This window comes from Ciconia boyciana, chromosome 24, assembly GCF_034638445.1.
Source record: "Ciconia boyciana chromosome 24, ASM3463844v1, whole genome shotgun sequence".
NCBI lineage: Eukaryota > Metazoa > Chordata > Aves > Ciconiiformes > Ciconiidae > Ciconia > Ciconia boyciana.
The window spans coordinates 4,380,165-4,392,235 of NC_132957.1; the positions used below are offsets into that span (position 1 = coordinate 4,380,165).

Here is a 12,071-nt window from a genome sequence, read left to right on the forward strand (position 1 = left end):
GTTACCCACTGTCCCCGGGGAACCGGGGCGCACCGAGGGCGGCTCAGCCGGCTGCGTCCGCTGAGCCCCCCTGTCCCCCCCGGGCTGAGCCCCCCCATGCCCCAGCCGGTAGCGGGAGCAGCCTCAGCCCGAAGCCCGGGGGATGCCGAGCCCCGACACGGGGGTCCAGACTGCCGCCAGCCCCCTGCCCTCGCCCGCAGCCCCTTACCGGCACCTGGTCCTCGCGGTGTGCCGCGTCCTCGCGGCGTGCCGCGGCCTTGGCCGAGTGCAACGGAGCAGAAGGAAGGCGACGTGCGTGCCTGGCTGCGCGCTCCCTCCCGTCCCACCCCGCCGGGGGGGCTGTGCGGCCCCCACCACCCTGTGCACCCACCCTGCCCAGCCTGGGGGCACCCCGGGGCCTCCAGCCCGGTAGGGGGGACCCCGAAAGCAGTCGGGGCCTCCCCCAGGACTGGGGGTTTTCCCCGGGCAGGGTGCAGACTGCACGGCAGACGGGAAACCAGAGCCAAGGCAGCAGCTTCTTTATTCAGCAGCGTGGGCAGCGCGGGGGGCCGTGGTGGCGGGGGGGGGGTGTCACCTGGGTGGGTGGTGGGTGACGGAGGACCCCTCTGTCACCTTGCTCTAGGGAAGAGAGAGAGAGAGAGAGAGCGGAGTGAGCGCCTGCAGCCTGGCCCCGCCGCCCCCCATGGCCCCCCTGGCCCCCCACGTACCATGGGCACCTCGTCCAGGCGGCGGAATGGGGGGGTCCCACGCTGGCGCAGCCACACCAGCAGCACCGCTGCTCCCCCCACCAGCACGCAGACGAAGAGGCAGACGACGATGACCAGGCTGGGGTTGGATTTGATGGGGGACTCCGCTGTGGGAGCGAGATGGGCACCCCGTTACTCCCCCCCCCGGCACCACCGAGCCTCATGCCCAGCCTTTGAGCACCACGGCAGCTCTCGGGGTGAGAGGGGGCTCGAGACTGGCTCCAGCTCCCCCCCTGCTACCGTCCCACCCCTCACAGACCTGGCACCCGGCTCCCGTGTCACCTCCACCCGCTGGGGACCAGCCCGGGGTTCTCCCACCCTCCCTGGCCAGGGCGCAAAGTCTGGGGGAGAGAGGGGGAGCTCCCACCCCCCTCAAGGAGGATGGGGCAGCCGAGGGACCCAGGGACCTGCACCCCTGAGCCCCCCTGCTCCATCCTGCGAGCGCGGACCCTGAGTGGGGGGTCTAGGGGGGGAACTGGGGCTGCCGTCATGCCCATGGCTGTGGGCAGGTCTGGGGGCTCCCTGCCCGCGTGGATCCCCCCGGCAGCCTGGCTCTCACCCCAGCTGCCAGCTGTGGTGCCGGTGCTGGTGGCCGGTGTCGTTCTGGAGCTGGGGGCGAAGGTGCTGCTGGGACTGGGGCTCACAGTGGGCGCAGGAGAGCTCGGAGCAGGAGTGGGCCTGGTGGGCCCGGGCAAGGATGGGGCTGGTGCTGCCGTTGAGTTGGATGGATGCCCCGTGGCCGGGGAGCTGGGCACGGCTGGGTGGGACGGAGACGGTGCCATGGTCCTGTTGGATGGAGATGTCGCTGCTGCCAAGCCCGGTGTCCTGGATGGAGACGGTGCCGTGGTCATGTTGGATGGAGATGTCGGAGGTGTCGTAGGTGCTGCTGAGCCTGTTGTCCCTGAGGGAGATGATGCCACGGCTGGGTCGTGTGAAGATGTAGGTGCTGCTGGAGCCGATGTTGCAGCTGTGTCGGATAAAGGTGTCGTAGGCACCACCGAGCCCGGTGTCCTGGATGGAGACACTGCCGTGGCCGAGTCGGGTGGAGGTGTAGGTGCTGCTGAGCCCGGTGTCCTGGATGGAGACACTGCCGTGGCCGAGTCGGGAGATGTTTTAGGTGCCGCTGCACTCGCTTTGCTGGACGGAGACGACGCTGTGGCCAGGCTGGAGAGAGGCACACCGGCCGTCCCCGAGTCAGAGCCGGATGGAAACACGTTGGGTGTCCCCGAGCTGGTGGCTGGGGGTGTGCTGGATGGAGGCGGTGACATGGCTGTCCCCGAGCTGTGCGGAGGCACTGTGCTGCTGGCAGTGATGCCATGTCCTGCCTCTAAAGTGTAGAGGAGAGAGTGGGTCAGCAAGGACGCGGCAAGGCCCTGGCAAGGGCAGGCAGGGCCCCAGGAAGGGCAGTGATGCCTGTCCCGGCTCCTGGCCTCGCGGTGCTCATTTTCCAGGTGGTTTCACCATACACAGAGGACCAAAAAACCAGGATTTAGCCAATCTCAGATCCCAGAAATCCAGGGTTGGGAAGGGCTTCCCAAGCCATGGCGGCACAGGCACAGTGCTGAGGGGACGAGCAGAGCAGCGTGGTGGTGGTGGGCATATGCCACGGCACAGGGACACGTGCCAGCCCGGCCTTCGTGGCACCCACCGGCCACCCGCGGGCAGGCCTGTGAGGGGGGGCTCCGCTGTGGTCATGTGGGACACGGCAGCGTTTGCCGGGCAGCACCAGCAGTGCCCTTATCCACCAAGGTCCTGTTTGCACAAGAGGAGGAGCAGGTCCAGCCCAGCCCCACGGGGAACACCGGAGCAAAATGCCCCACAGCAGAACTGGCACCCAGTGCCAGCACCCAGGGTGGCCGGTGTGGCTGGGGGCTGGGTGTCCCCACAGCCACCGGGCCCACTGGAACGGGCCATTCCCACCCAATTGCCACCCTATGCCAGGATAGCGGCGAGCCCAGGGCCAAGCACCCAGCATTGGGTGCCAGCTTCTGTGCCGAGACGGGCAAGCCGAGGCACCCCGGGGTGCAGGGGGGGCTGCTGGGGGCCCAGGCTGGAAACGGTGGGGGGGCACGGCACAGCACAGCACGGCCCACAGCGGCACAGGGTACCGGGGCCCTTTGCCCCCGGAGTGCCAAGGCGGTGCCGAAGCACCCACACCATCGCTAGCGCCGGCTGGCCCAGCCGGTTTGGCAGCACCGGGGCCGCATTCTGCCCCACGGTGCTGCCAGCTGCGGGAGGGGCAGGGTGCTCACCTCCAGCCCGGCGAGCCCCCGTGGGGACCATCACCTCCTGGCACCCCCGGGGAGTGGGTGCAGCCCACCCCCGTGCCACGGGTCCCTGGCTGCCCCGGGCAGGGCTGGATCTGGCCCCGCTGCAACGCCCAGGGCTGGGCTTAGCGGGCAGGGACCCTCCGGGGGGGGGCGGGGGGCACATGGACACCCCCCCCCCCCCCCCAAGCACCCGCTGGCCCCAGAGCACCCCGAGCCCGTCACTGCAGAGCACGGGGGGGGGAAGCACACGGACACCCCCCCCCCGTTACTCCCCGGTGCCCCGGAGCACACGGACACCCCCCCCGCCGGTGCCCGGTGCTGCAGGGCTGGGCGGGGGGAGCTCCCCCGGTGCACAGACCCCAAGTGCCCCCAGGACCCCACGGGGACCCTCCCCGGTGCCCCCCATCTCCCGGTCTCCCCCCGGTTCCCCGATACCTGCAGCGAGCAGGGCAGGGGCGCAGCAGAGCAGCAGGCACAGCGTGCCCCGGGCCATGCCGCCGTCCCGGGCCCTGCCGCCGCCGCCGCCGCCGCCTGTATCCGCCCCGCGGGAGGCGACCCCCCCCCTGGCGCCCCTGCCGGCACCGGGCCGCGCCGCATCCCCGGGACCCCGGGGGATCCCCGCCCCACCCCGTGCCTCAGTTTCCCCTGACCCCCCACCCCCCGGACCGTGAGACCACGCCGGGCACCGGGAGCCGCCCCCACCTGCATCAGCCCGGGGAGGGACAAGGGTCCGGGTGGGGACCTGGGGACAAAGGGACCTGGGGACATGGGGATGTGGGGACCTGGGGACATGGGGATGTGGGGACCTGGGGACAAAGGGATCTGGGGACATGGGGATGTGGGGACCTGGGGACATGGGGGTGTGGGGACCTGGGGACATGGGGACAAAGGGACCTGGGGACATGGGGATGTGGGGACATGGGGACATGGGGGTGTGGGGACCTGGGGACAAAGGGATCTGGGGACATGGGGGTGTGGGGACATGGAGATGTGAGAACCCGGGGACAAAGGGACCTGGGGACATGGGGATGTGGGGACCTGGGGACAAAGGGATCTGGGGACATGGGGATGTGGGGACCTGGGGACAAAGGGACCTGGGGACATGGGGACCTGGGGACAAAGGGATCTGGGGACATGGGGATGTGGGGACATGGAGATGTGAGAACCCGGGGACAAAGGGACCTGGGGACATGGGGATGTGGGGACCTGGGGACATGGGGACCTCAGAACATGGACACATCAGGATGTGGGGTCTTGGGGACATCGGGACACAGGGCACACAGGGATGTGGGGACCTGGGGAACTTGAGGACATGGGGATGGAGGGACAAAGGGACCTGGGCACAGAGGGATGTGGGGACACAGTGACACCGGACCCATTGCTGATGGCAGCTGTGGGGCTGCACTGGCTCTGCCACGGGGACCAGGGGACACCCCCGTCCGTCTCCCTGCCAGAGCAGCACATCCGGGGCGCAGCACAGCCGCGCCAGGACAGGGCCGCTTCCGCATGGCGGGGAAGGGCGCTTCCTCCCGGCAAACCGCAGCTGGCCCGGCACCGTGCCGGGTCCCCGGGGAGGCCACACTCCCCCCGCTGCCACCCACAGCAGGGCCCCAGCACACCGGGCTCCCTGCCAGCCCCCGGGAGCAGGGCGATCCTCGGTGTCGGAACGGTATGGCACAGCTTGGCACGCCGCGGCTGGAACCAGCCCGTTTGCCAGAGCAGCCCAGCGGCAGCCAGGCCGACCTTCTTGCCGTCGGTGCCACTGTCCCCAAGCGCTCCCGGGAAAGGGCTCGTCCCTTGGGTGCTGCTCCGTGGGACAGAGCTGGGACCAGGCCTCGCAAGGTGGGGGATGCAGAGGCGGAGCGATGGTGGTGCCGGGAAGCGAAGGCCCATTGCCAAAGCCCAGGAAGGAGCCACGGAGGCCTGGCCTCGCCATCCGCCCTGGCGGGGCCCAGCCAGGGGCTGCGGGGTGACCCCGGGGTGCTGGTGTAGTGTGTGTGGGGGTGTTGTTGGTGACCCCCCCCCCCCCCCTCCATGGAGGCACCAACTGCCCCAGGGCAGGACAACAGCCAGGACAGAGCCACAGCCAGGACCAGGAGCCCCACAAGCAGCCGGGTTCCCCCCCCCCCCGCCCCGGGACCGCCCCAGGGGACCCCAGTAACCCCAGACCCCCCAAGGGAACCCCAGAACACCCCCTCAGCCCAAGGGAGCCCCCAACATCCAAACCCCTCCACTATCACCCGACGATACCCCCAACGACTCCCAGAGCCGCCCCCGCCCCCACTCCCCCAGCACCCCACATCCCTCCTCCGACCCCCATCACCCCCCAGACCCCCACGGAGCCCCTCACCTCCCCCCATCACCACCCTCCCGCCCCGGCCCCAAGATGGCAGCCGGCCGCGCCGCTTCCTGCCCGCGCCGCCGCGCCAGGCCCCGCCGGGCCCATCCGTCCCCGTCCCCCCCTCCCCGCCGCCGCCATCCCCGTCCTCCCCCCCGCTCTCCCCCGGCGCAGCAGACAGCGAGAGGCGGGTCTCCGTGTGGCGGGGTTTTACTGGGGCCTGACTGGAATGTCTCGGGCGCGGGGGCCCGCGAGTCCCGGCGGGGGCGGCCCGGGCTCCCCCTCAGTCCGTTTAGCGGGGCGGGAGAGCGGCCCCCAAGCTCCCCCCTTCACGAACGCTGTCCTCTCCCCTCCCCTCACACCCTCAGCCCCGCGGGGCCCCTCGGTCCGTGCCCGGGCCCCCTCAGTCCGTGCCCGGGGAAGCGGGGGATGCGTGAGGGGAGCCCCCGCGGTCCCCCGTGGGTCAGTAAGCCGGCACCTGGTGCTGGTGCTGGGGCAGGAGCTGGCAGCCGCTGTTGACGTGGCTGAGGACCTTCTGCTTGAGCTGGGCGACCTGCTCGCGGAGCAGGCTGGCGGTGGAGGCCAGCTCCGTGTTCTGGCTCTTGAGGCTCTTCACCTTCTCCTCCAGGCGGGAGATCCGCTCCAGCTTCCTCTTGCGGCACTTGGAGGCGGCGATGCGGTTCCTCAGCCGCTTTCGTTCCGCCTTGATACGCTCCTGCGTGTCCATGTCGATGGGGGAGAGCGGCGGGCTCTCCCCGAAGCTCGGCACCTCCGGGACGATCTGAGGCTCGTCCTTTAACGGCGGCGGCGGCGGCGGGGGGAGCCGCGGCGGCGGCGCCGCGAAGGGGCCGGGGTCGGCGGCGTAGCTCACCGCCGGGTAGCTGCTGAGGTTGGCGTACACCGGCGGCTCGGGGGCCAGGCCGGCGGCGGGCAGCTCGCCCGCGCCTCCGCCGCCTCCTCCACCTCCGCCGCCGCCGCCGCCTCCTCCGCCGCCGCCGCCGCCCAGCTGGTTCTGCTTGTGCAAGTCCTCCAGCGCTTTAACGAAACCCTCGGCGAACTCCTGCTCCTCGGAGGCGGCCGCCTTGGGGTAGAGGAACTGCCCGCTGGTCGGCGTGGTGGTCACCAGCCCGTTGGACTGGATGATGAGCCGCTCCAGCTCGGGGGACGCCAGCTTCAGCAGACCCAGCTCGGCCGAACCCAGCAATCCCGCCGCTTCACCGCTCGCCGCACCCGGTGCTTTCAACGCCGCCGCCACCTGCTCCGGTAACGCCATCCCGAGCGCGTCCTTCTTCATCATGCTGCCGCCGGGGAAGGGCAGGAGGAGCCCGCTGCTGCCGGAGGACGGGGCGAAGCCGCTGCCGAGGCCGCTCAACACATCATCATGGTAGAAGGGTGTTTCCATCCTCCTCCCCCGCCCGGCTGCGGGGGAACGGGGCCGGGGCGGGGGGGGGGGGAGGAAGGGAGGGAGGGAAAGGAAGGAACGGGGCGAGCGCTGCGCCGGGGGAGGGGAAGGGGAGGGCGGGGGAGGCGCCGGTGGCACCGGCCGCGGCCCCGCTCTTGCGCGCGCGCACACACGCGTCTGCCGCCGCCGCGACCCCCGCGCCGCCTTAAATACGCGGCGCCGCCGCGGTGACCTCACCGCGCCGAGCCCCCATTGGCTGCAGATGACGTCCTCGCCCGCCCTCGTTTGCATAGGGGCGGGGCCTCCGCCCCGGCAGGCGGGGCCACGCCCACTCCTGGCCCCGCCGTCGCCGGGGCGACCGGGGGGTAAACGGGACAACAGCGCGAGGGCCCCTGGGCTGACGTCAGGGCGGGGGAGGGGCGGTCACGTGGCCCCGCGCCGCGCGCCCCGCCGGGGCTGATGGGCACAAAGGGAGGGGCGGGGCGGAGCGGGCACCGGGCACCGGGCACCGTCCGTACAAGGGCACGACAAGTAAATAAATAAACAAACGCCCCGGGCCGGGCGGCGGGACCCTGCGGGGGCGGCCAGGCCGTGACCCGCGTGGGCCAGACCGGCGGCTGCACCGGCCGGAGGGTGCCGGGGCACACCGGGGTCCCCGGTGGGCCGGGGCCCCCGTGGCGTGCACCTCCGTTGTCACAGCTCGTCCCCGTGCGTCCCCAGCACCGCAGCCCCGACGTTTGCCGCCGGTGCGTCCCGGTGGCACCGGGGACGGGGGGGGGGGGTTCGCCCAGCGAGCACCGGTGTGCACCGCCGCGCGGCGGGCGGCCGGTCAGGCCGCGCCGTGGCGTCCCTCGCCCTCCCGGCTCCGGCCTGCTCCGGCCGGGCCCAGCGCCGCGGCACGGTGGGACAACCGGGCCTGGCCCCCCCCCCCCCCCCCGCCTCCGCGGGCCCCCCCGCTCAACCGGCAGCGGGGAAGGAGTTAAGCGGCGGGTGGCGGCGACGCACGTCACGGCCGGCCAAGCCCGCGGGCGGCTGAGGGGGTGGATCGGCGTCAGCGGCTGACGTCACCCGTCCCCGCGTGGAGCCGCCGCGCGGGGGGAGGCAGCGCCGGTGGCCAACGATAACCCCGCACCGGCAGGATGCGGCCCCCGTGGCGGGGACCGAGGGGTCCTGGCCCCGCTCGCCCCCGGGCACGGCGGGGACGGGGGGGGGGGGACGGCGGGGGGGCCGCGGTGACGCTGAGCCGCCCCTAATTGCAGCCAGATGGGTCCCGGGCCCGCGCTAACGAAGGCGACGGATCGGTGGCGGCGGCCCTGGGGGTGCTGGGTGCCCGGTGGGACCCTGCACCGGTGGTGCCAGGCCGGAGGTGACAGCTGTGCCGGTGCCGCGCTGGCCCTGCGGCCTCGCGGTGTGGGCGAGGAGCCCCTGCCCCGGCCTGCCCGTCCTGCCCGCGCCACCGCAAGCCGGCTGGCACGGCGTGGCACGGCGTGCGGCACGGCACGGGGACGGCGTGGCACCGGGCGCGGGGACAGCACGGGGCAGGGCATGGCTCGGCCCTGGCTGCTGGGAGGCCACAGGGGACATGGGTGACATCCAAGGCAGGGCTGGGGCAGGCTCGGAGGCTGGGACACACGGTGCTGGCACTGGGGAAACCGAGGCACGAGGGGGCCGGGACCGACGGGAACCTCCCCTCCCCCCCCCAGCTACAGTTAATTAAATCCCAAATAAACCCAGTTGATTAAACCTCAAATAAACCAGAGCCTGACCGAGCCCCGTGCCCGGGGTCCTCCCATCCCGGCCAGCCCGTGGCCCCTGCCAACCCCGGCGTCCCGGCCCAAGGGGGGTGGCGGAGGTGGCGGTGCCAGTGCCGGTGTCCCCGGGGTTTGGCGGGCTGGGCCGGCGCGGAGCTCCCAGGTGAAGCCGCCGTCCATGTTTCCGCTGCAAACCCGTCATTAGGGGTGCGGCCGGCAGCCAGACCGGCAGGTTCAGACTTTCCGTCCTGACGAAACCCGGCCGGCGAGGGACAGGGACCGGGGTGGGGGGACAGCGACTGGGGAGGAGGGTGGCTCTCCCCCACCCCGGCACCACAGGGGGACACCCCTGCCCCCCCTTCCCCCCCCCCCAAGCCGGGGACGCAGCCACGGGCATGGCTGCCTGCACCCCGTGAGCATCGGCGTACGCCCTGCGGGCATCCACGTGTGTGCTCCTGCCTGCACCCTGCCTGCACCCCCGTGCCCCCCCCCCCATCGCAATCCGGGCTGCAGCGGGGTGAAATGAGAACCAGCTTCAGCTCTAGGTGCTTTAATCAGTTGCAGGGAGGAACGAACCGGCCCCGGGGCCTCCCTGGAAGAGCGGCTGGCCGGCGGCCAGGGATGCGAGCCGTGAGCCGTGAGCCGCGAGCCGCGCTCTGGCCGGGCCCGGTCGTCAGCACCCGCCGGCAAAACCTCGCCACCCCCCAGCATCCTTCCCCGTGGGTCACAGCACCCCGGGGCTTGTCGTGCTGTGTCCCCCCACGCGCTCCCACCCTGTCACCACTGGTGCTCGTCCCACGTGTCCCTTTGTCCCCAAACCGGAGCCGCCGCAGGTTGTCTCGCCGGTGGCGGCCCCATGCCGGCGGCAAGCCGGCAGCTTCATTTTCCTAATGAGCATTTAATGAGGGTCATGATTCAGTGGCCCCTTCCGCTTCCCAGGAGGGCAGACCCGTGGGGAGCACGAGCAGGGCAGTCCCCATCCGCTGAGCCGGTGACAGTGCCACCGTCACCTCGGCTGGGGGCCGAAGCTGCTATTCCCGGAGGCGTCGGAGCCCGGCTCGGCCCCGCGAGCATCCCCCACTGAGTCACACCGCGCCTCGCCACCTGCCAGCCGGGCTATATTTACCCTGGAGCAGGCGGCAAGGATTTTGGATGAACCCACGCCTCGGCGAGGCACGACGAGCCTCGAGCGGGTCCACGTTCCCCAGAGTACCCTCGCACCTCCGAGCGCGGCGGGTCCCCGCACGGCTCCCGCTCTCCCCGTTTCCCTGGGCCCAACAGGACCGTTCCCTGCGCGCGACCGGCTCCGTTGCACCGGTGGTGCCTGATCCCGCTCCGCCGAGGAGCCGAGACAAGGTGCCGTGCCACCACTTGACACCCACGGCTCCCATTGAGGACGCGGGCTGGACCCAAAGCAAGATGTCGAGATGGCCATGAGCTACCGTGGATGCACCCGCATCCCCATGCCCTCCCGGCACGCCGAGCCGTCCCCCGAAAAGGGAACAAGCAGGAGAGCGTTTGTCGCCCCGGGATTTGCACCACGGGCACTGCGTGCACAGGGGAAGCCGCCTCTTAGTCATCGCCGCAAGGAGGGAGAGAGGAACCAAGCTGGGAAAACAAGAAGTCGCTGGCCGTCAGCGCCTGCCCCCAAACCCGCTCCGGTCCCTGAGGGGCCATGCTACCCCCGGGGCGCATGGGCCTCCAGCAATCGAAAACAAGAATTAAAAAAAAAAAATAGACAGAAAGAAAACACATTTAAAAAGGAAAAAGGAGGAGGAGGGTTTGACGTGTATTTTTAGTTGCTTAGCGCAGCCCTGAAATATTTCGGCAGCCACTCCCTCCGCGTCGCAGGCGGCTGGTGTGTAACTATTCCTGTGCTGCCTCCCCGGCGAGGCACAGAAGTTATGAGTCACCGCGGGGCAGCCAGCAGCGCCGTGCCGCAGTGCCAGTGCCGGAGACACGGCCCCGCGGCTGCCGGAGCTGCCATGGGCCCGGTTACCCACAAAAATGTCACGGGAAGGGAGCAGGGAGGGTTTCCACAGCGGCCTTTGCCGGGTCCCCCCCAACCCAGCCCGTCTTTCCGGCCGAGACACGTTCGCCCAGCCAGGCTGCACACCCACCCACGCCGGCAGCAAGGCTCAGACCTTTTTCCTCCTCTCTGGTTGTTGCTTTTCTCTCGCTCCTCCCTGTTTTGGTTGGGGTTTTTTTTTTGTTTGTTTTTGTTTCTTTTGTTTTTTTTTCAGCCACGGCTTGCCTCTCTGCACCCCTCCCCGTGCTGCCGTGGGGAAGGGATGGAGCACACGACAGCCCCAGACACCCGTTTTTGGGACAGGAAGGCCCAAAGCCACAGATGAGCATCGCATCGATGCCCAGGCTCGATGCCGCTCCGGTATGGGGACAAGGGCCACGTGGGATGAGCACCAGCGGTGACAGGGTGGGAGCACGTGGGGGGACACAGCGGAGCCGTCTTCCACCCAACCTGCTGCCGCGTGGGGCCAATTGCCCTCGCAGGGGCTGTGCCCGCGTCTCGGGACAAAAATATTCCTACAGAGGCGGAAAAAGGAAGGGGGGAGGCAAGTAGGGAAGGCTGCTAAAGCCCGTGGTTGTAATTAAACTAAAGTAGAACTTAACGAGCTCCAACGCCTGACCCCAGAGCTTCGCCAGGAGATAAGGCGTCCTTGGAGGACTCTACCCTGAGCCGAAGCCAAAGGTCCCATTGTTGCAGTGAAGATTTATCTGGCCAGAACAGACCTTAAATCCAGACAGCGCTGCAGTCGTTTCCTTTTTCACCAGGGCGGCTGTAACGTGGAGTTTCTGTGGCTGGAGGGACTCGAAAGGGAGGGAGCAGGTTGGGAAGGGAAAGTCTGACACAGGGCTCAGCCGGGGCTTTGTTAAAATGCCACCCGGGTGTTTACGGTGAGAGCGAGTTTCCAGGAGGGAGGACACACGTGCCCCGTTCCCATCGCCTGGAATTGGCTCCTTGGCAGAAGCCGGCTCGCCCAGGATGGAGATCGAGTGCTGGCGCTGCCGGTTAACGCCTCGCCGAGGAAAGGCGGCCACGGAGAACACGTGGCTGCTGTTAGAAACAAAAGGTTTAGGCCGTCTGCTTGGGGATTTATTACTTATACCAGGGCTCGAGCAAGGGTTTAGGTGAAGCCGGCCGGCTGTGGGAGCGCGCGCGGGGTCAGGCAGGGCTCAGCGCCGTTGCAGACAGAGAGAGGGAGTTGTTTTGTACAGGTTGGCAATTTATTCCTACTCACCACTGCACACAAGTTCTATAAACATTAAAAAAATAAGTATATATAAAAGCATGTTCTTCACTCATTTTCAATACAGTGGTGATGGCAGAGAGTAGGCTTCAATATGGGAATCAGGTGTAAAAAAAAACCCAAACCAAACCAAAAAAAAACCTGTTCAGAACAAGTCACAATATCAGCTTAATTTTAGGGGAAAAGCTATTTCATCCATCCAGGGGGTTGAGGCACAGCCAGAGCCTCTTTCTTCCCCCCGTGCCCCCCTGCAGACATTCAGTTCAGATCAGCCAGGATATTTTGCGGGTGCATT

At 69.2% G+C, this 12,071-nt stretch overlaps 2 protein-coding genes across 2 annotated transcripts; both read right to left on the reverse strand.

Annotated features, from left to right (window-relative positions):
• Window positions 1-506: 506 nt before the first annotated feature.
• Window positions 507-3,547, reverse strand: CIST1 (colon, intestine and stomach enriched 1). Its single transcript, XM_072845633.1, has 4 exons — window positions 3,452-3,547; window positions 1,306-2,073; window positions 708-853; window positions 507-618 (listed from the first exon to the last, which is right to left on the reverse strand). The coding sequence occupies exons 1-4, from the start codon at window positions 3,507-3,509 to the stop codon at window positions 571-573; spliced, it is 1,020 nt and encodes a 339-aa protein (XP_072701734.1). The 5' UTR covers window positions 3,510-3,547; the 3' UTR covers window positions 507-570.
• Window positions 3,548-5,548: 2,001 nt separating this feature from the next.
• On the reverse strand, window positions 5,549-6,932 carry JUND (JunD proto-oncogene, AP-1 transcription factor subunit). The gene has a single exon (XM_072845310.1). It carries the CDS (start codon window positions 6,754-6,756, stop codon window positions 5,818-5,820), a length of 939 nt encoding a protein of 312 aa, XP_072701411.1. The 5' UTR covers window positions 6,757-6,932; the 3' UTR covers window positions 5,549-5,817.
• Window positions 6,933-12,071: the final 5,139 nt, after the last annotated feature.